The sequence below is a fragment of the Gorilla gorilla genome, chromosome 20, assembly GCF_029281585.2.
Source record: "Gorilla gorilla gorilla isolate KB3781 chromosome 20, NHGRI_mGorGor1-v2.1_pri, whole genome shotgun sequence".
NCBI lineage: Eukaryota > Metazoa > Chordata > Mammalia > Primates > Hominidae > Gorilla > Gorilla gorilla.
The window spans coordinates 60,190,712-60,216,466 of NC_073244.2; the positions used below are offsets into that span (position 1 = coordinate 60,190,712).

The window sequence follows — 25,755 nt, forward strand, 5'->3', positions numbered from 1 at the left end:
GGGGCAGGTCTACTTCCGGTTCCTTCTGCTGGGCGGAAGTGGGCGGAGCGGAGGGGGAAAAATAGCGCTCCTTTCCGGTGTCGGGGCACAGTTGAAGAAGCGACCGAGGGACTGGGAGTCGTTAGTGAGGTGAGTTCGAGGCGGTGCAGGAAGAGTGTTGCTGGGATCGCTTTCCTGCGGGCTAGAGGCCTGGGGTCTTGAGGGAGACTGGGGTAAGATTTTGGATTCCCGATTCGCTGTCAATCATTAATACAGCTGTCCGGGCGCCCCAAGTTTGAAGCTGAACTACACTCTGCGGGAGGTGGCCAACCGTCCATCGGGCAGTTCTCTCTCTCTTTGTCTCTCTCACTATAAACTCAGTCAAGTGGTAGCTAGCATCGGCCAGTTCTCCTGAGAGTTACAGTTCTGCTGTAGATGATGGCTATTTGCTGGTGGTCCCAAGGGAAGGAGTGGACTGGGATTGCTGGGGGTACAAGGAGTGGGAGTTGAGGAAAGAGAACTCCTTTCCTGGCCTCAGTTTCTCAGACTGTGGTGGGACGACGGGCGATACTAGATTGTGCAGTCATCCATCGCCACCTTCTCTTCACCTTTTTGACAGCCCCTTCCCTCTCGGGGTTGGTGCAGGGATTCACGTTTTCTTGTGTGGAGCTTCGGGGTCAGGCAGTCATGGATTCCCATTCTGATTGTGCTGCTAATTGTGTGAACTTAGGGCTTGAACGGTCCTTGAGGCAGTTTGATGTTAATGTTTTCTTACGAAAATGTTCAAACTTATATAAAAGTGAGAGAAGAATACAGGAATTCCTGTCACCCAAATCACCAATGATCATTTTTGCCATACTTGCCGTATTTTTTTAAACTTAAAGAGATTAAAACAAATCGTAGGCATCATGACACTTAAGGATTGTCAAAAGACAAAATTGCAACACATTTAGTGAGAAGATCTTAATTGGCATTTATTCGTGAATCTACAATCAAACAACATCTAATTATGGAAAATAGCATGAGTGTTCCGATGAGCTGAGCAGAGGTTGTTTTCGGAGACAAAGGGCTGAGAAAATCAGAAACGGAAAACGAAAAGCTAGTTGGTTAAATTGATTAACTTGATTAAATTTCTAAGTTAAAGGTTAAAGTAGAGGGGACTTCCTTTATCAGGTGGGCTAAAACTGGGTTGTTTGGGGATTTGGCTATTATCTCTCTCCTGATATCTCAGAAGATCAGATATCAACTTAGTTTGGCTTGGAAGCATGGAACTTTAGCATGAGTGTCTCCATTTTGGTTTGGTCTGTTGAACCTAGTGCAGGAGCTCAATCCAAACCAATGACCTTCTATAAATTTTATCTAACAGGGTGCGTGTGTAAAAACCAGAAACATTGCTAATATGACCACAGTACCATCATCACACTTTAAAAGAACAACCGTAATTCTAGACTACTATCCATTACGTGGTGCAGAGTCAAGTCCAGTGTAACTGTGGGTTTGTTGGAATCAGGATATAGTTAAGTGATTGCTATCGTCTTTTACATCTCTCTTAATTTAGACTGTTCCCCCTTCCACTCCACTTTGGTTATTTCTTGGTGTAATCGATCCACTGAAGAAACTAGTTCTAGTTCAGTTGATCATCCCACCATCTGAATTTGTCCCGTTTGCTTTTTTGTGGTCTCATTTTACCTGCTTCTGTTTTTTTTTTTTTTTTAAGTATTTAAAAATAGGCCAGACACAGTGGCTCACGCCTGTAATCCCAGCACTTTGGGAGGCCAAGGCGGGCGGATCACGAGGTCAGGAGATCAAGACCACCCTGGCTAACACGGTGAAACCCCTTAGCCGGGCATGATGGCAGGCGCCTGTACTCCCAGCTACTCAGGAGGCTGAGGCAGGAGAATGGCGTGAACACGGGAGGCAGAGCTTGCAGTGAGCTGAGATCACGCCACTGCACTCTAGCCTGGGTGACAGAGTGAGACTCTGTCTCAAAAAAAAAAAAGAAAAAATAGATAGAGACAAGGTGTCGCTATGTTGCCCAGGCTGGTCTCAAACTCCTGGGCTTAAGCGATCCTCCTGCCTTGGCCTCCCAAAGTGCTGTGCTAAGATTACAGGTGTGAGCCATTGAGCCCGGCCTCATTTTACTTGTTTCCTCATGCCAGGGATCAGCTAGTTATGTCTACAGACCAAACTCAAATCCTGCCAGCTACCTGTTTTAAAAATCCCCGTTGGGCAGGCACAGTGGCTCATGCCTGTAATCCTAGCACTTTGGGAGGTGAAGGCAGGTGGATCATCGGAGGTCAGGAGTTGGAAACTAGCCTGGCCAACATGGTAAAACCTCATCTCTACTAAAAATACAAAAATTGGCTGGTCATGGTGGCTGGCACCTATAATCCCAGCTACTCAGGAGGCTGAGGCAGGAGAATTGCTTGAACCCTAGGGACAGAGGTTGCAGTGAGCTGAGATCATGCCACTTCACTCCAGCCTGGGCAAAAGAGCATAACTTCCTCTCAAAAAAAAAAAAAGCATTAGTGGGATATAATTTACCTAACATATAGTTCACCCATTGAAAATATACAATTCAGTGGTGTTTAGTACGTTGACAGAGTTGTGCAACCATCAACACTATCATTTTAAGAATATTTTCATCACCCAAAAAGAAACCCTGGTACTCATTAGCAGTCATTCCCTATTTCCTCCCAATCCTTCCCACCCCAGTCTTTGGCAGCCACTACTCTGCTATATCTATGGATTTGCCTAATCTGGGTATTTTGCACAAATGAAACCATAAAATATTATTGTGACTGCCTTCCTTCTTTCATTTAGCATGTTTTCAAGGTTCACCTATGTTGTGGCATGTATCAATACTTCTTTTTTTTTTTTCCCGAGACAGGGCCTTGCTCTGTTACCCAGGCCGGAGTGCAGTGGTTCGATCATGGCTCACTGCAGCCTCAACCTCCTGGGCTCAAGTGATCCTCCTGCCTTGGCCTCCCAAAGTACTGGGATTACAGGTGTGAGCCATCGGCGCCCAGCCAGCTACTTTATTCTTTTTATGGCTGGATAATATTCTTTTACCCAAGATATACTTCTTTTTTTTTTTTTTTCCTTTTTTTGAGACAGAGTCTTGCTCTGTCACCCAGGATGGAGTGCAGTGGCGTGATCTCGGCTCCCAGGTTTGAGCGACTCTCCTGCCTCAGCCTCCCGACTAGCTGGGGCTACAGGCATGCACCACCATGCCTAGCTAATTTTTGTATTTTTAGTAGAGATGGGGTTTCGCCATGTTGGCCAGGATGGTCTCGATTTCTTGACCTCATGATCCGCCCGCTTTGGCCTCCCAAAGTGCTGGGATTGCAGGCATGAGCCACCGTGCCCGGCCTGTGTGGATGTATGTTTTTATTTCTATTGGCAGTGGACTTGCTGGGTCAAGAGGTGACTATTTAACCTTTTGAGAAACTGTGACTTTTCCAGAATGGCTGTACCGTTTTACATTTCTACCACCAATGTATAAGGGTTCCAGTTTCTCCATATCCACACCAGCACTTATTATTTATCTTTTTGATTATAGTCATTCTAGGGGGTGTGAACTGGTGTCTTTTAATGTGCTTATTGGCCATTTGTAGATCTTTGAAGAACTGTCTATTCCAATCCTTTACCCATTTTCAAATTGTGTTAGGTGTCCTTTTACTATTGAGTTGTAAGTTTTTAATATATTCTCACTGCAATTCCCTTATCAGATATCCTGATTTTTTTTTTTTTTTTTTTTTTGAGACAGAGTTTCACTCTTGTTGCCCAGGCTGGAGTGCAATGGTGCGATCTTGGCTCATCACGACCTCCGCCTCCCGGGTTCAAGTGATTGTCCCGTTTCAGCCTCCCGAGTAGCTGGGATTACAGGTATGCACCACCACACCCAGCTAATTTTGTATTTTTAGTAGAGATGGGGTTTCTCCATGTTGGTCAGGCTGGTCTCGAATTCCCAACCTCAGGTGATCCGCCCACCTCGGCCTCCCAAAGTGCTGGGATTACAGGTGTGAGCCACCTCACCTGGCATTTTTTTTTTTCCCCAGAGACAAGGTCTCACTCTGTCACTCAGTCTGGAGTGCAGTGGTGCAGTGGCACGATCATAACTCACTGCAGCCTCAACCTCCTGGGATCAAGTGATCCTCCTGCCTCAGCCTCCCAAGTAGCTGGGACCACAGGCGCATGCCACTATGCCCGCCTAATTTTTTATATTTTGTTTTGTAGAGATGGAGTCTTGCTATGTTGCCCATAGCAAGTTCAAGTCTGGTCTCAAAAACCATGCTGCTGCTGCTTTTTTTTGGTAGAGACAGGGTTTTGGCATGTTGCTCAGGCTGGTCTTGAACTCGTGAGTTCAAGTGATCCTCCTGCCTTGGCCTCCCAAAGCACCCTATCCAGGTACGAGCCACAACAGCCAGGAGATATCTGACTTTTGTAACTGCTACCTGTTTTTGTTCAGCCTGCAAACTAAAAATGGTTTTTAACATTTTTTTTTTTTTTTTTTATAAGATGGAGTCTCGCTCTGTCGCTCAGGCTGGAGTGCAGTGGCGTGATCTCCGCTCACTGCAAGCTCCACCTCCCGGGTTCATGCCATTCTCCTGCCTCAGCTTCTGGAGTAGCTGGGACTACAGGCGCCCGCCACCACGCCCGGCTAATTTTGTTTTTGTATTATTAGTAGAGACGGGGTTTCACCGTGTTAGTCAGGATGGTCTCAATCTCCTGACCTCGTGATCCGCCCGCCTTAGCCTCCCAAAGTGCTGGGATTACAGGCGTGAGCCACTGCGCCTGGCCTAGTTTTTAACGTTTTTACATAACTGGAAAAAACCAAAAGAATGAATTTGGTGACCTATGACAATTATATGTGATTCCGTGTCAGAGTCTAAAAATAAAGTTTTATTGGAACACAGCCATGCCTGTTTGTGTGTCTGTGGCTGCTTTTATGCTACAGGGGCTGAGTGGAGTACTTACAGGGGCTGTTTGGCCTGCAAAGTTCAAAACATTTACTCTCTGGCTCTTTTTTGTTATTCCCTGCTATATCCTCTGACTTCCTAGAATCAGGAACTTGAATGTAAAGACTTGATTAAATTTCCATTCAGCTGTCAGGTGATTACTTCAGAGCTGGTCGCTTGCTGTTGCATACTGCCTGGGTGCCCCACTTTCAGGGGTAGTGAGATTCATTCAGGCTCAGGCAGCATTATAGACTGAATGTCCCCCCAGATTCGTATATTGAAGCCCTAATTCCCCAAGGTGATTATATTTGGAGGTAGGGCCTTTGTGGAGATAATTAAGGTGAAAGAGTGGGGCCCTAATCTGATGGATTAGTGTCCTTATAAAAGGAGGAGGCTGCGCATGGTGGCTCATGCCTACAATCCCAGCACTGTGGGAGGCAAAGGCAGGTGGATCACCTGAGATCAGGAGTTCAAGACCAGCCTGGCCAACATGGTGAAACTCTGTCTCTACTAAAAATACAAAAATGAGGCTGGGCGCAGTGGCTCACGCCTGTAATCCCAGCTACTTAGGAGGCTGAAGCAGGAGAATCACTTGGGCCTGGGAGGTGAGATCCGCTGCTGCACTCCAACCTAGGTGACAAAGTGAGACTCCTCCCAAAAAACAGAAGGAGACACCAGAGAGCTTTCTCTCTGCCACTGAAGATAGCCATCTGCAAACCAGGAAGAGGGTGTCACCAGAACCCCACAATGCTGGTAGGCTGAACTTAGACTTCCAGCCTCAGGAACTGGAGAAAATAGGTCTGTTGTTTAAGCCACCCAGAGTGTTTTGTTATGGCAGCTGGAGCAGACTGAGACAGGTGGCAGCCATCGAAAACCACATTGTAAAGCTACAACTGTGTATTTTCCAGTAGCAAGAATTAGCATCCTGTGACTATCCAGGCCCCATCAGCCTCTCCTTTAATGCCATCCATCAACAGTCATTGCCTGAGTCAACTATTTCACCAGAGGTTGCAAAATGGCAGTTTTCCTATTCTCCCATTTCTCTTACACTTAGTCTGAATAGTTTGGTTTTTGTCTTGAGTCATGTTCAAGAAGCAGTTGAAGAGAGTGACTTAATCAAACTTCCATTCTGAAAAGCCCCCCTGAGGCTGGTTTGTCAAGGAATAGACTGAGGAAGAGGCCAATTTCTCCAAGCTTCAATTTTCCTACCTATTAAATGAGCAAGGCTGGGCACGGTAGCTCATGCCTGTAATCCCAGCACTTTGGGTGGCCGAGGTGGTAGATCACCTGAGGTCAGGAGTTCAAGACCCAGCCTGGCCAACATGGTGAAACCCCGTCTCTACTAAAAATACAAAAAAAGTATCTAGGCATGGTGGTGTGTGCTTGTAATCCCAGCTACTTGGGAGGCTGAGGCAGGAGAATCACTTGAACCTGGGAGGTAGAGGTTGCAGTGAGTCAAGATCGTGCCACTGCACTCCAGTCCGGGTGACAGAGTGAGACTCCGTCTCCAAAAAAAAAAAAAAATACTTCAGTCCTGGTGACAGTGAGACTGTCTCCAAAATACATACATACGTACATACATATATACATAAAATAAAATAAATGGGCAGAACGTGGGGAGGTTGTCATGAGGACCGAATGTGTTCACATGTGGAAAGTGCTTCCCACAAGGTCTGATTCTTAAGGGATTGAAGGATGTGATGATTACTTCTGTTCTTCCAGTGCTTCTGTGATTCACGTGTTACTGATGAATTATTAGTGTATTAATGGCATGATGTCATGGCTGCATGGTTAGTTCATTGCTAACCCACCTCCCCTGGCCCTAGGATTGGAGGTGGTTCATTGATTCTATCATGACATCTCTGAGACCTCCCAGGTGCCAGGCAATGCTGGGACCCAGAATGAAGTTCAACCCAGGCCCCACCAACCAGGGGCCCCTACTCTGGAGCCGAAATACCGAGGGACGGGCTGTAACGGAGGTAGCTCAGGGCACGGTCAAGTGCAAGGAGAACCTAACTGATCCCGGAGAGGCAGGCTTCTTGGAGGAGGCAAACCTTGGCAGTGCTCTGGAGGAGAAAGGAGACAGGATTTCAGGGGAGGACAAGACACACACTAGCTGTCTGATCTGCTCCCAGAGTTCAGCACAGTGCCTGAGGCCGCCTGCAGCCAGCTGGCACAGTGGATGGTCAAAGCCACAGGTGCTTGGATCAAACTCAGCTGTAGGACTCACTAGCTGCATAACCTAGGGCACCGCCTCTGTGCCTCGCTTCATTTATAGCAACCATTTGAGGTGCTGTGATACTCAGTGGAGTGCTGTGATATTCAACCGTTTGAGGTGTTATGATATTCAGTAAAATGCTTAGAGCCAGGGTCTGGTTCAGAGCCGGGCTTTTTTTTTTTTTTTTTTTTGAGACAGAGTCTTGATCTGTTGGCCAGGCTGGAGTGCAGTGGCCCGATCTTGGCTCACTGCAACCTCTGCCCCCAGGTTCAAGTGATTCTCCTGCCTCAGCCTCCCGAGTAGCTGGGACTACAGGCACCTGCCACCACACCCAGCCAATTTTTGCATTTTTAGTAGAGACAGGGTTTCGCCACGTTGGCCAGGCTGGTCTCGAACTCCTGATCTCAGGTGATCTGCCCGCCTTGGGCTCCCAAAGTGCTGGGATTACAGGCGTGAGCCACTGCTCCCAGCCATATATATATATATATATATATATATATATATATTTTTTTTTTTTTTTTTTAAAGTATCTCCAATGAAAATTTAGCATCTGATGGCCGGGCCAACGTGGTGAAACCCCATCTGTGCTAAAAATAGAAAAATAAAAATACAAAAATGAGCTGGGCATGGTGGCACACGCCTGGAATTCCAGCTACTTGGGAGGCTGAGGCAGGAGAATGGCTTGAGCCCTGGAGGTGGAGGTTGCAGTGAGCCAAGATTGCACTATTTTGCACTCCAGACTGGGTGACGGAGCGAGACTCTGTCTCAAAAAAAAAAAAAAAAAAGGCTGGGTGCAGTGACTCACGCTTGTAATCCTAGCACTTTGGGAGGCTGAGGCAGGTGGATCACCCGAGGTCAGGAGTTCGAGACCAGCCTGCCCAACATGGCGAAACCCCATCTCTACTAAAAATACAAAAAATTAGCCAGGCATGGTGGCGGGTGCCTGTAATCCCAGCTACCTGGAAGGCTGAGGCAGGAGAATCGCTTGAATCGGGGAGGTGAAGGTTGCAGTGAGCCGAGATCACACCACTGCACTCCACCCTAGGTGATAAAAGGAAAACTCCATCTCAAAAAAAAAAGAAAATTTAGCATCTGAATTACTGAAATTACTGAGATGTGCTGAAAGAGTAAAATACATTCTGGATTTCAAAGGCTACAAATAAAGGAACGGATTGGCTTTTTTTTTTTTTTTTTTTTTTTTTGAGACAGAGTCTCACTCTGTCGCCAGGCTGAAGTGCAGTGGTGCGATCTGGGCTCACTGCAACCTCCACCTCCTGGGTTCAAGCGATTCTCCTGCCTCAGCCTCCCGAGCAGCTGGGACTACAGGCGCGCACCACCACACCCAGCTAATTTTTGTATTTTTAGTAGAGATGGGGTTTCACCATGTTGGCCTGGATGGTCTCAACATCTTGACCTTGTGATCCGCCCGTCTCAGCCTCCCAGAGTGCTGGCATTACAGGTTTAAGCCACCATGGCCGGCCTGATTGGCCTTTTTTCTGAGATTGTGACTTTCCTAGGAAAACTGACAGTTGTCACCTAGTTAAAAGGAATGGCTCCAGAGCCTGGCTGCCTGGGTCTGAGTCCCAGCTCTGCCATTTCCCAGCTGGGACATGCTGTGAGCCTGTTTCCTGTGCTGTGAGGTAGGGATTATGCTGACATCGGTCGCTCCTGCTTTTTGCCTGTTTCCTCTCTGAAATGCTGGTGACAGCAGATGGCAGCAGTCTGCTTTGTAGTTTGAAATTGGACCTACCAAAGAGACAATATAGTGTGGGGCAGGAGAGCTCAGCTTTCAGAGTTTGTAAATCCTGAAACTGGCTATTCTTCAACCCTTGGTTGGAGGCGCTCACACTTTCTGGTCTCAGGATCTTAAAAATCACTGAGTTTTAAAAATCAAAGAGTTTGCCGGGCGCAGTGGCTCATGCCCGTAATCCTAGCACTTTGGGAGGCTGAGGTGGGCGGATCACTTGAGATCAGGAGTTCAGAACTAGCCTGGCCAACATGGTGAAACCCTGTCTCTACTAAAAAATACAAAAAAAAAAAAAAAAAAAAATTAGCTGGGCGTGGGCACCTGTTATCTCAGCTACTTGGGAGGCTGAGGCAGGAGAATTGCTTGAACCCAGGAGGTGGAGGTTGCAGTGAGCCGAGATCACACCACTGCACTCCAGCCTGGGCAACAGAGCAAGACTCCATCTCAAAAAAAAAAAAATTAAATTAAAAAAAGTTTAAATGCTCCCTCTATAGGTGTTCCTCCTATTTTTGGAGGGAAAATGTATGTCCCCATCTATGTAGAAACCTCAGTTCTTGGCCATAAAACAGCAAGCAAGCTCATCTCTGGGAAAGCCGAGGTGCCCAGAGCCAAATACTGCAGAGGGTCAAGGGAGTTGACAACTAAGAATAGAGTGGGGAATGTGTCCATGAAAAGGTCACCGTGACCTTCATGAGTGGCAGTTGTGGGGGCTGGGGAGCGGATGGCAGGTGAGTGAGGGGAGGCAACAGGTGCTGGACCTTCACTGAGAAGCTTGGGGGTCAGGGGGAAGTCGGAGGAGGAGCCTGGCGTGTGGAGGGGACCCTGGGTCAAGTTGGGGTGTTTGATCAAGGTCGCCCTTCTGCAAGCAGCCCTGGCTGCCTCATGGGGCACATTGATCGGGAAGGGGTGTGAGGGGGTATTTAGCGTGATAGGAAGGTTCTGTATCTCCATAGGGTCATGGTCACAAGGGTGTATACATTTGTCAGATCGCATACAACTGTAAAGGTCTTTGCTTTGATTCTGTGTAAATATACCTAAAACCCAAAGAGTGGCTTCTGAGAAGACGCCAGTAGGGGGAGAGAGAGCTCCATAGCTCCCAGAGGTTTGTGTTTCAAGTTTTGAATGGGAAAGGCAAGTTTTTCAAAGCAACCAGAAGGGGGCGATAGAGATGAAGTTGCTTTTTACATCGGTGGGACCCTTGGTTGTGCTCCCCACCCCAACTTCTGGATCCTACTTGCAGGCTACTTGAGAGCAGGAGACAATCTTTCCTGAATGCAACTAATATGTGTCATGTGGAACCTTTTGTCTGCAAGCGTTCTTTATATTTTATTCTTTCTTTCTTTTTTGAGACAAGTGTCTATCACCCATGCTGGAGTGCATTGGCATAGTCTCGGCTTACTGCAACCTCCGCCTCCTGGGTTCAAGCGATTCTTGTGCCTCAGCCTCCCAAGTAGCTGGGCTTACAGGTGCCCACCACGACCGGCTAATTTTTGTATTTTTGGTAGAGACAGGGTTTTACCGTGTTGACCAGGCTGGTCTTGAACTCCTGACCTCAGGTGATCTGCTCACCTCAGGCATGAGCCACTTCGCCCCGCCTGCAAGTGTTCTTTTTTGTTGTTGTCGTTGTTGTTTTTGTTTTTTGAGACAAAGTCTCACTCTTGTCCCCCAGGCTGGAGTGCGATGGCGCGATCTTGGCTCACTGCAACCTCCACCTCCCGGGTTCAAGCAATTCTCTTGCCTCAGCCTCCTGAGTAGCTGAGATTACAGGCGCCTGCCACCACGCCCGGCTAATTTTTGTATTTTTAGTAGAGACGGGGTTTCACCATGTTGGCCAGGCTGGTCTCAAACTCCTGACCTCAAGTGATCCGCCCACCTCGGCCTCCTAAAGTGCTGGGATTACAGGTGTGAGCCACCGTGCCCGGCCAAATGTTCTTTAAAATGTATCATTGTAGGCCAGGCACGGTGGCTCACACCTGTAATCCCAGCACTTTGGAAGGCCGAGGCGGGCGGATCACGAGGTCAGGAGATGGAGACCATCCTGGCTAACATGGTGAAACCCCATCTCTACTAAAAAAAAATACAAAAAAATTAGCTGGGTGTGGTGGCAGGTGCCTGTAGTCCCAGCTACTCAGGAGGCTGAGGCAGGAGAATGGTGTGAACCCGGGAGGTGGAGCTTGCAGTGAGCCGAGATTGTACCACTGCGCTCCAGCCTGGGCGAAAGAGCGAGATAACGTCTCAAAAAAAAAAAAAAAAAGTATCATTGTATGCACAGTAGATTTCCTGTGCCTACATGGTATTGAGCTCTTGTTTTACTCTTTTCTCACTAAGCATTATGATTTAAAGATCCTCCCAGGCTGGGCGCAGTGGGCTCACACCTGTAATCCCAGCACTCTGGGAGGCCAAGGCGGGCAGATCACGAGGTCAGGAGTTCGAGACCATCGTGACCAACGTGGTGAAAGCCCATCTCTGCTAAAAATACAAAAATTGGCCAGGCGTGGTGGCGCACGCCTGTAGTCCCAGCTACTCAGGAGGCTGAGGCGGGAGAATCGCTTGAACCTGGGAGGCGGAGGTTGCAGTGAGCCGAGATTGCGCCACTGCACTCCAACCTGGTGACAGAGCAAGACTCTGTCTCAAAAAAAAAAAAAAAAAAAAATTTTTTTTTTTTTTTTAGAGATGGGGTCTAGCTATATTGCCCAGGCTGGTCTTGAACTCCTGGCCTTAAGCAGTCTTCCTGCCTTGGCTTCCCAAAGTGTTGGGATTACAGGCATGAGCCACGGCACCCAGCCTCTTTTACTCATCTTTCTATTGGAGTGGCTGTTATTTTCTTCTTGATTTGCTGGAGTTTCATGTACCATCAGTTCTGCTATAATGCTTATTTTGAAAATGTGAATTTATTCCAATGCAGTTGATATATCAGGGAACAATTTGAGCATAACACCAATTTCACATTTGCTTATGTGCATCCAAGATGAATCCAGGAAACTGCACTCTGCTATAAGTGTGTGTGTAGGAATACACAAAGCACACATACACGGCACTTCAAACAAATACCACCACCGCAGTTCCCCGGGTGTTAGGAGCCACACCCATCCACATCTGGTACTAGGACTTTCCATCAGATCTCAAATAACCCTCTTTCCACCACATCACAGTAATTCACAAGGCACTCCCTCCACCCCACACCCATTGCCACAACAAACTTCAAGTCTTTGTCAAGGTCAACTGCCATATTTTTGGAGTATGTTGGTACGTCTTAACCACCTAGCCCGTGTGAAACTGTTCTCTCCTTTTGTATTCTGTTCTTATCTTTTTCTTTAAGCATCACCGACAAAGTTTACGAGGATTGTGACACAATCCTGTTTTCTCTGTAAGCCTTGTGGTTTTTGACTGCAGGATTTTGCATATTGCTGTGATTTCTATGAATGCATGCCTTATAGTAGAACTGACTATTCTACATATTAGTCCCTTGTTGGTCGGGTGTGGTGGCTCATGCCTGTAATCCCAGCACTTTGGGAAGCCAAGGCGGCCAGATTACCTGCAGTCAGGAGTTCGAGATCAGCCTGGCCAACGTGGTGAACCCTGTCTCTACTAAAAAAAAAAATGCAAAAAAATTAGCCGGGCGTGGTGGCAGACACCTATCATCTCAGCTGCTGGGGAGGCTGAGGCAGGAGAATCGCTTGAACACAGGAGGCAGAGAGGTTGCGGTGAGCCAAGATGATGCTACTACACTCCAGCCTGGGCGACAGAGCAAGATTCTGTCTCAAAATAAATAAAATAAAAATAAAAATGATATTAGTCCCTTGTTGATTGTAGGCATTACAAGTATCTTCTCCCAGTCTCCCACTGATGCCACATTTTCCACAGCACGGTGCAGGAGGTTCCTTGCTGACCCAGGCACAGCTCAGAGCCAGTCCCAGGAAGCCCTGGGGCAAAGTTGTGAGGAGCGGCTCTCTCATGTTGTTGGAGGTATATAGACCTGTGCAGTCTGTATGGAGAGCAACTAGTAAATTCTAACAAAAAAATTTTTGGGGCCGGGCACGGTGGCTCACGCCTGTAATCCCAGCACTTTGGGAGGCCGAGGCGGGCGGATCACGAGGTCAGGAGATCGAGACCATCCTGGCTAACACGGTGAAACCCCGTTTCCACTAAAAATACAAAAAATTATCCGGTGTGGTGGCGGGGGCCTGTAGTCCCAGCTACTCGGGAGGCTGAGGCAGGAGAATGGCGTGAACCCGGGAGGCAGAGCTTGCAGTGAGCCGAGATCGCGCCACTGCACTCCAGCCTGGGCGACAGAGCGAGACTCCGTCTCAAAAAAAAAAAAAAAAGTTTTTTGGCTGGGCACGGTGGCTCATGCCTGTAATCCCAGCACTTTGGGAGGCTGAGGCAGGTGGACCACCTGAGGTCAGGAGTTCAAGACCAGCCTGGCCAACATGGCGAAACCCCGTCTCTACTAAAAATACAACAATTAGCTGGGCACGGTGGCACACGCCTGTAATCCCAGCTACTCAGGAGGCTGAGGCAGGAGAATTTGCTTGAACCTGGGAGGCAGAGGTTGCAGTGAGCCAAGATCATGCCGTTGCACTCCAGCCTGGGCGACAGCGAGACTCTGTCTCAAAAAAAAAAAAGTATATATATATATGTATGTATGTATATGTATTTATATTTTTAAGGCTGGTCAAGTGAAGGAGTGGAAGTGGAAAGGAACAAAGAAATCTGTAACTGGTTGTGATCAATTAGTTGTAAACATTGCTGCACTCAGCCCAGCCTCTAACCACATTTTAAATGCACTCACCCTTTGAACCAGTTATTCCACTTTTAAAATTTATCTTAAAAGCGGGGTTGGGTGCAGTGGCTCAGACCCTTCATCCTAGCACTTTGGGAGGCCAAAGCAGGAGGACCACTTGAGCCCAGGAGTTCAAGACCAACCTGGACAATATATCAAGACCCCGTCTGGATAAAAAATTAGCTGGGCATGTTGGTGCATGCCTGTATTCCCAGCTACTTGGGAGGCTATGGTGGGAGGATCACTTGAGCCCAGGAGTTTGAGGCTGCAGTGAGCTATGATTGTACCACTGTATTCAGCCTAGATGACAGAGTGAGACCCTGTCTTAAAAGAAAGAAAAGGCTGGGCGCGGTGGCTCACGCCTGTAATCCCAGCACTTTGGGAAGCTGAGGTGGGCGGATCACGAGGTCAGGAGATCGAGACCATCCTGGCTAACATGGTGAAACCCCGTTTTCACTAAAAAATACAAAAAATTAGCCAGACGTGGTGGCGATCGCCTGTAGTCCCAGCTATTCGGGAGGCTGAGGCAGGAGAATGGCGTGAACCCGGGTGGCAGAGGTTGCACTGAGCAGAGATTGTGCCACTGCACTCCAGCCTGGACGACAGAGCGAGACTCTGTCTCAAAAAAAAAAAAAAAAAAAGAAAGGAAAAAAGAATTTATCTGAAAAACATCCTTGGACACGTGCTAGACATTGGGTACCAAACTGCTTTGTCATAGTGGACAAGGATGTCTGTCCACAGGTGTCAAATCCAAGAGTTGCGTTCATTCAGGGATGAATCTGTAGCCACATAGAGACCAAGGACGTGCCTGGTGGGCTGATGGGGAATGATGTCCAAGATGGAGTGGGGGTTCCCCCGCCATTAATTTCTTTCTTTCTTTTTTTTTTTTGAGACAGGTTCTCACTCTATTGCCCAGGCTGGAGAGCAGTGGCTCCATCTTGGCTCACTGCAGCCTTGACCTCCCAGGCTCAAGCAGTCCTCCTGCTTCAGCCTCCTGAGTAGCTGGGATTACAGGCGTGTGCCACCACACCCAGCAAATTTATATATATATATATATATTTTTTTTTTTTTGTAGAGATGGGGTCTCAATATGTTGCCCAGACTAGTCTCAAACTCCTGAGCTCAAGTGATCTTCCAGCTTCAGCCTCCCGAAGTGCTGAGATTACAGGCGTGCACCATGGCGCCCAGCCAATTTCTTTTTATAACATGTACAGAGAAGTACAGAAAGCATAACTATCTAACCCAGTGAGTTTCAGAGCAAACACACCCATGTAACCAGCACCCAGATCAAGAAACAACATTCCCAGCCTCCCAGATGCTACCTGTGCCCCTCCTAGTCACCCCCACCTTCTGCCTCCCAAAGGTACCTGACTTTTTTTTTTTTGAGACGGTCTCACTCTGACTCCCAGGCTGGAGTGCAGTGGCCCAGTCATGGCTCACTGCAGCCTTGACCTCCCTGGGCTCAGGTGATCCATCTCAGACTCCCAAGTAGCTGCGACTACAGGCATGCACCACCACGCCCAGCTAATTTTTCTATGTTTTGTAGTGACAAGGTTTTGCTATGTTGCTCAGGCTGGTCTCAAACTCCTGGGCTCAAACAATCCTCCTGCCTTGGCCTCCCCAAGTGTTCGTATTACAGGTGTGAGTCACCACAGCCACCCACACATAACTTCTAGTGTAGTAATTACTTTGTGAGTTTTTGAACGTCACATGAATGGGATCATACAGTAAGTTTTCTTTTGCGTGTCTGGTGTCTCGCCTGCATGGTGTCTGTGAGATTCAGCTATACTATGGGTATGACAGTAGGCTGTTGTGTCTCATTGCTGGGTGTTTCCATTATGTGACTATGGCCCAGTTTCTTTATCTACTCTGTGCTGACAGGCATGGGGTAGTTTCCAGTTTATGAGCCATTGTGAATAGGGCAGTGTATGTGTCTTGTAAACAGGTGTACCCTTCTGTTAGGTGTATACGTGGGAGAGGAATTGCTGGCTCATAGGACTGGCATATGCCTGGCTTCAGTAGATACTGACAGTTGCTTTCCAAAGTGGTTGTGCTGGTCTGCACTCCCCTGAGCAGTGCACGAGGGTTCTAGTAGCTCCATGTCCTCGCCTGCACCCCTCTGTCTAATTGCAACCCTTGTGGTGCATGTGGGGAGGTATCTCAATGAAGTTTTTTTTTGTTTTATTTTTTTTTGAGATGGAGTCTCGCTCTGTCCCCCAGGCTAGAGTGCCGTGGCGTGATCTCGGCTCACTGCAACCTCCGCCTCCCAGGTTCAAGCGATTCTCATGCCTCAGCCTCCCCAGTAGCTGGGATTACAGGCGCACACCACCACGACCAGCTAACTTTTTGTATTTTTAGTACAGATGGGGTTTTGCCATGTTGGCCAGGCTGGACTCGAACTCCTGACCTCAAGTGATCTGCCCGCTTCAGCCTCCAAAGTGCTGGGATTACAGGTGTAAGCCACTGTGCTCGGCCTTCAGTGAAGTTTTAATGTGCGTTTCCCTGGTGACTATATTAGTTTCCTATCATTGTTGTAACAAATTACTACTAATTTAGTGTTGCAGTGTCACACCTCATGGAGCCTCTGGTGTACTTGTGAGAGAATGAGAATCAGAACGGCAAATAATATCTTAGTATTATTAAGATAACAGTTTTGACCTTGCAGACTCTAGAAATGTGTTGGGGGACCACAGGGTCCTAGGACGCACACTTTGAGAACCACTGATCTAGAAGAGTATTGGACTCTTATAGCCTAGGAACAATGGGAAATGTTTAGAAGGATTTCCTATCCATATTTTTTATTTCTTGCAGAGATATATAACAGGGTGATCACTAAAGCAAGTATTTTCAGGCTGGGCACAGTGGCTCACACCTGTAATCCCAGCACTTTGGGAGGCCGAGGCGGGTGGATCACCTGAGGTCAGGAGTTCAAGGCCAGCCTAGCCAATATGGTAAAACCCTGTTTCTACTAAAAATACAAAAAATTAGCCGGGTATGGTGGCATGCACCTGTAATCCCAGCTACTTAGGAGGCTGAGGCAGGAGAATTGCTTGAACCCAAGAGGTGGAGGTTGTAGTGAGCTGAGATCATGCCATTGCACTCCAGCTTGGGCAACAAGAGCAAAACTCCATCTCAAAAAAAAAAAAAGAATTTTCAAGCACAAAAGATATGATGTGCCAGGTGCAGTGGCTCACACCTGTAATCCCAACACTTTGGGAGGCCAGGAGTTCACTTGAGTCCAGGAGTTCAAGGCCAACCTGGGCAACATGGCAAAACCCCATCTCTACTAAAAATATAAAAATTAGCTGGGCGTGGTGGCACATGCCTGTAGTCCCAGCTACTCGGGAGGCTGAGGCAGGAGAATCACTTGAGCCCAGGAGGTCAAGGCTGCAGTGAGCTGTGATTGTACCACTGCACTCCAGCCTGGACAACAGAGTGAGTCCCTGTCTCAAAAAAAAACAAAAAGAAAAAACGATGTTAGATTAAAAATGGGTGGCAGAGAGGGAAGTGGAACGGAAATACAAGTTCAAAGAGAAAAACAGGACATGTACAATTTTCTGCTGTCGAAACAGCTTTTTCTTGGATTTTTCAAATGGTCTCAAATTGTTACAGTATTTAGATTCCATCAGCTACACATTTACATTGCTGGAAATTGTATCCTTTGCAACTGTTTAAGCTTGGGAGAATTTTTAGGTGGCAACTTAGAGATGAGTGAGACTAGTATATAATGTTACTAGATCTTCTCTCTTCTCTTCTTTTTCTTTTGACAGAGTCTCTGTCTGTCACCAGGCTGGAGTGTAGTGGTGCAATCTCCACTCCCTGCAACCTGCACCTCCCAGGTTCAATGAGTCTCCTGTTTCAGCCTCCCGAGTAGCTGGGACTACAGGCATGTGCCATCACACCCAGCTAATTTTTGTATTTTTAGTAGAGACAGGGTTTCACCATGTTGGCCAGGATGGTCTCGATCTCTTGATCTCGTGATCCGCCCCCGCCTCGGCTTCCCAAAGTGCTGGGATTACAGGCATCAGCCACTGCACCTGGCCATCAGCTTCTTTGTTTTTAAATTTAACAGAGATGGATCTTGCTGTGTTGCCTAGGCTCATCTCCATCTCCTGGGCTCAAGCAGTCCTCTTGCTTCAGCCTCCCAAAGTTTTGGGATTACAGGCGTGAGCCCTGAGCCTGGCTCTAAATCATTTTAAGGGATAAAAAAGCCTGCAGGGGCCAGGCACAGTGACTCACGCCTGTAATCCCAGCACTTTGGGAGGCTGAGGCAGGTGGATCACCTGAGGTCAGGAGCTCAAGACCAGCCTGGCCAACACGGTGAAACCCCGTCTCTACTAAAAATACAAAAAAATTAGCCAGGCGTGGTGGCAGGCACCTGTAATCCCTGCTATTTGGGAGGCTGAGGCAGGAGAATCGCTTTAACTTGGGAGGCAGAGGTTTCAGTGAGCCAAGATCACGCCATTGCATTCCAGTCTGGGCAACAAGAGTGAAACTCTGTCTCAAAAAACAAACAAACAAACAAACAAACAGGCATGCAGGCTGTTTACTGGCCAAGCAGTGTTGGTGAAAGCTGCCCAGCCTCTGTGGGTTCAGGGCTTCTCCTTTTACAAATGAACTCCAAAAAAGTAGGGGGCTCCCTTCCTCACACCATACACAAAAATTAACTCAAAAAGTAAAAGTTAAAATGATCAAACCCCTAGAAGAAAACATAGGAATAAATGTGCATTATCTTGGCTTGGGCAATGTCTTTTTTTTTTTTTTTTTTTTAATTGTGACAGAGCCTCGCTCTGGGTTGGAGTGCAGTGGCATGATGTCAGCTCACTGCAACCCCTGCCTCCTGGGCTCAAGTGATTCTCAGTGCCTCAGCCTCCCGAGTAGCTGGGATTACTGGCGTGCGCCACCACGCCCAGCTAATTTTTGTATTTTTAGTAGAGACGGGGTTTCACCATGTTGGCCAGGCTGGTCTCCAACTCCTGAACTCAAGTGATCCACCTGACTCAACCTCCCAAAGTGCTGAGATTACAGGTGTGAGCCACTACACCTGGTCTGAAACCACTTTAAAAGGGTTAATTTTATGGTATGTGAATTATGTCTCAATAAAGTCATTTAAAAGGGTGGGGGTTGCCCTTAAGTATGGGGAATGATCAAAGGTATCAAAGTAAGGTGGCAAAATGTTGACAGCTGCTGGACCGCAGGACATGGGTACATCATGGGGGTTCCTTATGCTATTCTGGTTTTGTATGTGTTTGAAAACTTACAGAATAAAAAAAGCTTTGCTTTTTGAATTGAGCTCCAGGGTTCTGGGGTCTTCTCTTCCTCCTTTACCTGCAGTGGGAGTGGAGGTAGCTCTTCCCCTAGACACAGAGCCCTACTCTGACCTGCCCTCTGATCGGTCGATCTGAGACATAATCACAGCTGCTAGATCCAGTCACTAGTGGACTGGCAGGCAGCGATTGGGTCAAGCCTTAGCTAAGTGTCAAGCCTTAGCTAAGAGCCCCGCCTTGAGCCAATCACTGGGCTGGTCCACGCCTTGGCCTCAGTCAGAGCTTACAGATATGAGAGGGGAAGGGAAGGTGGAGTGGATTCATCAACAATAGTGGCCCCCTTGGTGTCTTTTTTTTTCCCCTCCATTAAATGGCACAGCCACCACCCTCGCTAATCTGAAGTAGTGGCTAGAATTTGAACCCTGGTCTCTCACCCTCTTACCTCCAAACAAAGAGTTTTGTTGTTAAAGGTGCTATTTTCGTGTATAAATGAGTCTAGGTGAGTCTGGAAGGGGACTTCCTGGAGGAGGCCTGGCGACCACATGCCCTCCCTCTCTTCCACCTCACCCCCCTTCTCCGCCTCCGCTTTCCCATCAAGGGGGGCAGATCAGCTCTGAGGGCTGCAAAGGTCTTCCCTGTGCTGCCTGCCTCCGGTCACCACAGTCCTGCCACTGTCCCTTCCTCCCTAGGATGACGCGGCATGGCAAGAACTGCACCGCGGGGGCCGTCTACACCTACCACGAGAAGAAGAAGGACACAGGTGCAGGGCTGGGGTGGGGCGAGGCGGGACATGGCTGTGTCTTGGAGTCACCATCTCCCCTCGTGCCCCAGGTTTTGCTTCCTCTGTCCCTGTCTCTCTCCCTCCCCCGATATACACTGATGGCCATGACCATGTAAACAACAGCTGGGTGATCCCATGACCCCATGTGGCCCGGCACTGTGTTCTCTGCCTTCTGCGCATGAACTCACTCCTCCCAACAGAGTGTCAGGGAGGGCGCTCTTGTTACCCCATGTTCCAGAGCTAGAAACTGAGGCCCAAAGAGGGACAGGCACTTGAGCTTGGTCACAGTCAGAAGGGTGGAGGGGAGTCAGCCGTCAGCCCCTCCACCAAGCTGCCACTCAGTGACCAGGCCTGTCTGCCTCTCACCCTCCAGGGTTGACAACTCCCTGTGGGTTCAGCCCGTGGCCCCAGCACACAGGCAGCGGCTCCCGACTGCCTGTTTCTTTCTGAGTCCCCCGCCCCCACCACCGCGTTATCTCTGTGTCTCTCTCTGGGCCTTTGGAGACGGACATGTCTCCTGTTGCTCTGCCCCTCCATCACTCTGCCCATCTCTGTCCCCAGCGGCCTCGGGCTATGGGACCCAGAACATTCGACTGAGCCGGGATGCCGTGAAGGACTTCGACTGCTGTTGTCTCTCCCTGCAGCCTTGCCACGATCCTGTTGTCACGTGAGCTGGGAACAGGGATGGGTAGGTCTGGGTGGGGAGAGCAAGGGAACCGCCAGGAGGAGGCTGTGTGCGTGGGTCTGGCCACCTGCACAGCCAGGGAACCCTGGATGAGCAGTTTATCCTCAGAGCCTCTGTATTCTCACCTGGGACGTGGGCATGATCCTAGCGTCTGTTTCATAGTGTGGAACAGATGGAAACGAACATACTTCTAATGGGGTGTAGGGCTCTCAGAGCATTGCCGAGGCCATCGGAGCAGCTCACCTTTGGACACTTCCCATGACCTACCTCTGATGGTAGGGCAAAGGCTTAACAGGTGCTGAGTCCAGGCACTAAATACGTGCTCAATTAGTGGTATATTTTGTAGAAGACAGTAATTAATGATCAGGGCCCCCAAGGCCACCTTCAGTTTTTTTTTTTTTTTTTTTTTTTTTGAGACAGAGTCTTCACTTTGTTGCCCAGGCTGGAGTGCAATGGGGACATCTTGGCTCACTGATCTCCCAGGCTCAGGTGATCCTCCTGCCTCAGCCCCCACGAGTAGCTGGAACCACGGGTGTGCACTACCACACCTGGCGTTTTTGTTTGTTTGTTTTTTGTAGAGAGGGGAATCTCACTTTGTTGCCCAGGCTGGTCTCGAACTCGTGGCTGCAACAATATGTGGCACACATTGTTGCTGAGAGAATGAAGCACTTTCCCTGCAGCTCTATTGGGAGAGGACAGCTGGAAGCTCAAATCTAGTCTCTACTAGATTCTGCCCCATGTGCCTTTTTCCTTTGCTGATTTTAATCTGCATCCTTTCACTGCAGTAAACTATCACCATGAGTATAACAGCTTTGCTGAGTTCTGTGAATTCTAGCAAATAATTGAACTTGGGACTGATCATGATGACTTCTGCCTGTAATCCCAGCACTTCGGGAGGCCAAGGCGGGAGGATCACTTTCTTTCTTTTCTCATTGCACCCTGTCTTTGCAGCCCAGATGGCTACCTGTATGAGCGTGAGGCCATCCTGGAGTACATTCTGCACCAGAAGAAGGAGATTGCCCGGCAGATGAAGGTGATGGGGATGGGGAGAAGGAGGCACACAGAGGCAGGAGCTTTTGAGTCTGAGCTCACAGGCAGAGCCACTCAGAGCCCTCCGATCTCAGTTCCCTCTGCCTGGTACACCATTCCCCTCCCCTGCTTCCGGCCAAATCCTTCTCACCGATTTCAGCCCAGGTGCTGCCTCCTCTGAGCTCCTGCCAGTCCCCAGGATCTGCCCCAGTCACCTCTTCTCTTAGCACTTAGCATAGTTGTAGCTGTACATGTGGCTGTCTGACACATGCCCACTTTCCCTTATGGACTTCGAGTTTTCCCACCCTGTGGCTTAGGTCCTTAGTAAAGATGTGCTAAATGGGTCGGGGGTGGTGGCTCACACCTGTAATCCCAGCACTTTGGGAGGCCGAGGCAGGTGGATCACTTGAGGTCAACAGTTAGAGGCCAGCCTGGCCAACATGGTGAAACCCTGTCTGTACTAAAAATACAAAAAAAAAAAAAAAAAAATTGAGCTGGGCATGGCGGGCGCCTGTAATCCCAGCTACTCAGGAAGCTGAGGCAGGAGAATCGCTTGAACCCATGAGGTAGAGGTTGCAGTGAGCTGAGATGGCACCGCTGCACTTCAGCCTGGGTAACCGAGCGAGATTCTGTTTCAAAAAAAAAAAAAAAAAAAGATGTGCTACATGAATTGACATCACCTCATTTTTTCTGGGCCTCAGTTTCATCGTCTGTAAAACGGGCTGACGGCCAAATCAGAGGACACAGCAGGGCCCCTGGGAGGTACACGCAGATGAGCATTCTCAAGGCGTGTTACTGGGAACCCGGCCTGGCCTTCCATGGACAAAGCCATTTGATGGGTAGGAGGGGCCCTGTTTGAGGCACAGTGGGTCTGTCCCCCTCTTCCCCTGCCTGGTTGCTGGCGCTCAGGAAACACTACAGGTCACATGCTTATTGGACTTTTTGTCCCAAGCAGGTGGCTCCCCCTGTGCCCATGTTCTCCACACAGCCTGGTGGTCATGTCGGAGGCCCTCATGAGCATCTATCACTGTCACTGTTACCTCCTCACTCAGCTGGGTGGCCCAGGGTGGTCTCTAACTGCAGCACCGCCCAGGCAACTGCTGTGCACCAGGCAGGGCTGAGCTCAGGTCGTGGCTTCACTCCTCCCGTCCTCACTCACTGTCCGTCCGTAGACATGGGCTCCTCAGCATTCCCTTAGATCTGAAGTCTACATCCCCCGTCCCAAACACGGGCTGGGGCATGCACTGTATAGAAAACTTAATTGGCCAGCAGGTGACATTAATTAAATGCTTAGCTGAGGGCCAGGTGAGGCTCTCCATGCTGTAAACACTCACCTTATGTAACCCTTCAGTGAGCCGCTGAGGTGGGTAACCATTGTTAGCCTGTTTTACAGATGAAGAAACTGAGGCCAGGAGAGGTCATAGTGCTCACTTAGGCCACAGAGTGACAGAGATGGGCTTTGAGCCCTGGCACTCTGGCTATACAACGCAGTAAGGTTCACACCCACCCAGGCAGTTACCACCCTCTGCCACATAGTGCCTCCATCAGAGGGTCCCCTTTGTGGGCCTCAGTTTACCTACCTGTGAAATGGGAGGAAGATACCTCCAGCCCCACGGGCAGATGCTCAGCCCACTTTCCCCGACGCAGGCCTACGAGAAGCAGCGGGGCACCCGGCGCGAGGAGCAGAAGGAACTTCAGCGGGCGGCCTCGCAGGACCATGTGCGGGGCTTCCTGGAGAAGGAGTCGGCCATCGTGAGCCGGCCCCTCAACCCTTTCACAGCCAAGGCCCTCTCGGGCACCAGCCCAGGTGACTCAGGTTGGGCTTGTTGTGGGTTGAGGGGCGGGGCGCCGCGGGCTGGGCGGGCCCAGGGGGCGGCATCTGAGTCCCTTCCTTCCCCCACAGATGATGTCCAACCTGGGCCCAGTGTGGGTCCTCCAAGTAAGGACAAGGACAAAGTGCTGCCCAGCTTCTGGATCCCGTCGCTGACGCCCGAAGCCAAGGCCACCAAGCTGGAGAAGCCGGTGAGCCCCCACAGCGCCCCGGCACGCACGGTGCCAGGGCGCCAGGGTTCCCCACCGTCCTCCTCACGCACAGGGACCACGCGCTCTCCACCTGCGCCAGCCCTGCCTACTGAGCCCGCCTCTCTCTGCCCCTTGCAGTCCCGCACGGTGACCTGCCCCATGTCAGGGAAGCCCCTGCGCATGTCGGACCTGACGCCCGTGCACTTCACACCGCTAGACAGCTCCGTGGACCGCGTGGGGCTCATCACGCGCAGCGAGCGCTACGTGTGCGCCGTGACCCGCGACAGCCTGAGCAACGCCACCCCCTGCGCTGTGCTGCGGCCCTCGTGAGTCACCTGGGAGGGGAGGGAAGGGACCACCCGGGAACCTGCGGGGCGGTCCGGCTTTGGGGCCAGTAGGTCCCCAGGAAGGCCTCTGATCAGAGTCTCCCGCCTTCGGCCTCACCGTAGTGGGGCTGTGGTCACCCTCGAATGCGTGGAGAAGCTGATTCGGAAGGACATGGTGGACCCTGTGACTGGAGACAAACTCACAGACCGCGACATCATCGTGCTGCAGCGGGTAAGAGTCCCACCCCTCCCCTTCCCCCAGCACTCCAAGGCCCCGCCCCTCCCCTTCACCCCCTCCAAGGCTTCGTCCCCTCCCCTTCCCCCAACTCTCCAAGGCCCCGCCTTCTTCTCGGCTCTGTAAGGCCGCCCCCGACCCCCGCTTTCTCCTGCAAGGCCCCGCCCTTTCCCCCCCCCGCTCTCCTAGGCCCCGCCTCCTCCTTCCTTTTCAAGGCCCTGCCCCTGCCCTATTTTTAAGGCCCCGCCCCTTCCCTGCCTCCAGCCCTCCAAGGCTCCACCCCCTCCACACGCTCCCTCCCAAGGCTCCTCCCCTGCCACTCTCTACCCTCTTCTGTGCGCCCTGCGCCCTGTCCATCCGTACCCACTGCGGTCGCCTCGCCCCCTCCCCAACTCCTACTCCTTAGCTAGCAACCCGCTTCACCTTGACCCGCTTAGGAATCCCCACTACCACCTGGAGCCCCACTGGTCACCCCCGGGCCGGCCTCCACCTCGTCCTTCTCTCTACCTCCCCCAGGGCGGTACCGGCTTCGCGGGCTCCGGAGTGAAGCTGCAAGCGGAGAAATCGCGGCCGGTGATGCAGGCCTGAGTGTGTGCAGGAGACCAAATAAACCGGCTTGGGTGCGCAACGACGTGGCGCCTTCATTCGCGGCGTGGGCGCCCCGGGGACAGGGCAGGCGAGGATGCCGGGCCGTGTAAACAGCGCTCCTACAGCGCACGCTGGAGTTTGAAAGAGCGGGCTAAGCATATTGAATGTGGTCTCACATTAAGAACAAAATCTGGCCAGGCACGGTGGCTCACGCCTGTAATCCCAGCACTTTGGGAGGCCGAGGCTAGCGTATCACTTGAGGTCAGGAGTTCCAGACCAGCCTGGCCAACATGGTGAAACCTTGTCTCTACTAAAAATACAAAAATTAGCCAGGCATGGTGGTGCGCACCTGTAATCCCAGCTACTCCAGAGGCTGAGGCAGGAGAATCGCTTGAACCCAGGAGGCGGAGGTTGCAGTGAGCGAAGATCGCACCATTGCACTTCAGCCTGGGCAACAGAGCGAGACTCCATCTCAAAGAAGAAAAAAGAAAAAAGAAAAAGAAAAAAACCTGAATAGAACGCAAATGCACAGCATTAAAATTGGTTGAGTGGCCGGAAGTCCAAGTCGAAGCCAAGACCGTGTGAGTGCGCCACTTTAATGAGCTACATAGAAATTCCTTGAGTTCTTTGTTAGGGTTCCCGGATTTTTGCCAGGTTTGAAGAACAGGAAATGCCCAGGAACGTGTCTTCCGGGCTGCAGTGTGATTAGACCCACAAAGGAAGTGCAGTTCTGTGAAAAAGTGCGCAGCACCCGTACTAGGAAAGGCGGTCAGGAGCATCACGCCCCCACCTGTGGCTGCCTGAGGGGGAAAGGAAGAGGAAACCGCGAGTGCAAAGGCCCAGAGGCAGCAACGCACTTTGCAGATTTAAGGAGCAGAGGGCGTACAGGGGAGAGTGAGGGAGCTAGGGCAGAGCGGGGACCAGGAACCAGCCCTGTGGCCTCAGACTTGACTGGGAATGTAGGGGCTGTCCTTAAGGCCTTGTGTTTAATAACCATTGAGTCGCAAAAGCAGCTGCTGGGCAGTGTGAAAAAACAGCACGGAGACAAGCAAAGATTAAAACAATAAAGACAGGCCGGGTGCGGTGGCTCACGCCTGTAATCCCAGCACTTTGGGAGGCCGAGGCGGGTGGATC

The 25,755-nt window shown here is 50.1% G+C and overlaps 1 protein-coding gene across 10 annotated transcripts; it reads left to right on the forward strand.

Annotated features, from left to right (window-relative positions):
- Nucleotides 1-8: 8 nt before the first annotated feature.
- On the forward strand, nt 9-24,661 carry NOSIP (nitric oxide synthase interacting protein). Of its 10 annotated transcripts, none has more exons than XM_063701531.1 (10): nt 64-129; nt 3,749-3,867; nt 19,645-19,715; nt 20,298-20,403; nt 21,373-21,454; nt 23,098-23,266; nt 23,354-23,472; nt 23,611-23,798; nt 23,922-24,030; nt 24,550-24,661. In XM_063701531.1, the coding sequence occupies exons 3-10, from the start codon at nt 19,646-19,648 to the stop codon at nt 24,619-24,621; spliced, it is 915 nt and encodes a 304-aa protein (XP_063557601.1). In that variant the 5' UTR covers nt 64-129; nt 3,749-3,867; nt 19,645; the 3' UTR covers nt 24,622-24,661. The 10 variants fall into 10 exon arrangements, with proteins under 10 accessions (XP_063557600.1, XP_018870118.1, XP_063557601.1 ...); XM_019014574.3 differs by having other exon boundaries at nt 66-129; nt 23,098-23,257; XM_063701530.1 differs by lacking the exon at nt 3,749-3,867 and having other exon boundaries at nt 9-129.
- The last annotated feature ends 1,094 nt before the right edge of the window (nt 24,662-25,755 follow it).

Excerpts from the sequence above, each read along its gene's own strand:
- NOSIP (XM_063701529.1), top strand. Across the intron at positions 20,404-21,372 it reads TGCCACGATCCTGTTGTCAC|CCCAGATGGCTACCTGTATG; the intron begins GTGAGCTGGGAA and ends CTGTCTTTGCAG. Across the intron at positions 23,799-23,921 it reads TGCGCTGTGCTGCGGCCCTC|TGGGGCTGTGGTCACCCTCG; the intron begins GTGAGTCACCTG and ends GCCTCACCGTAG.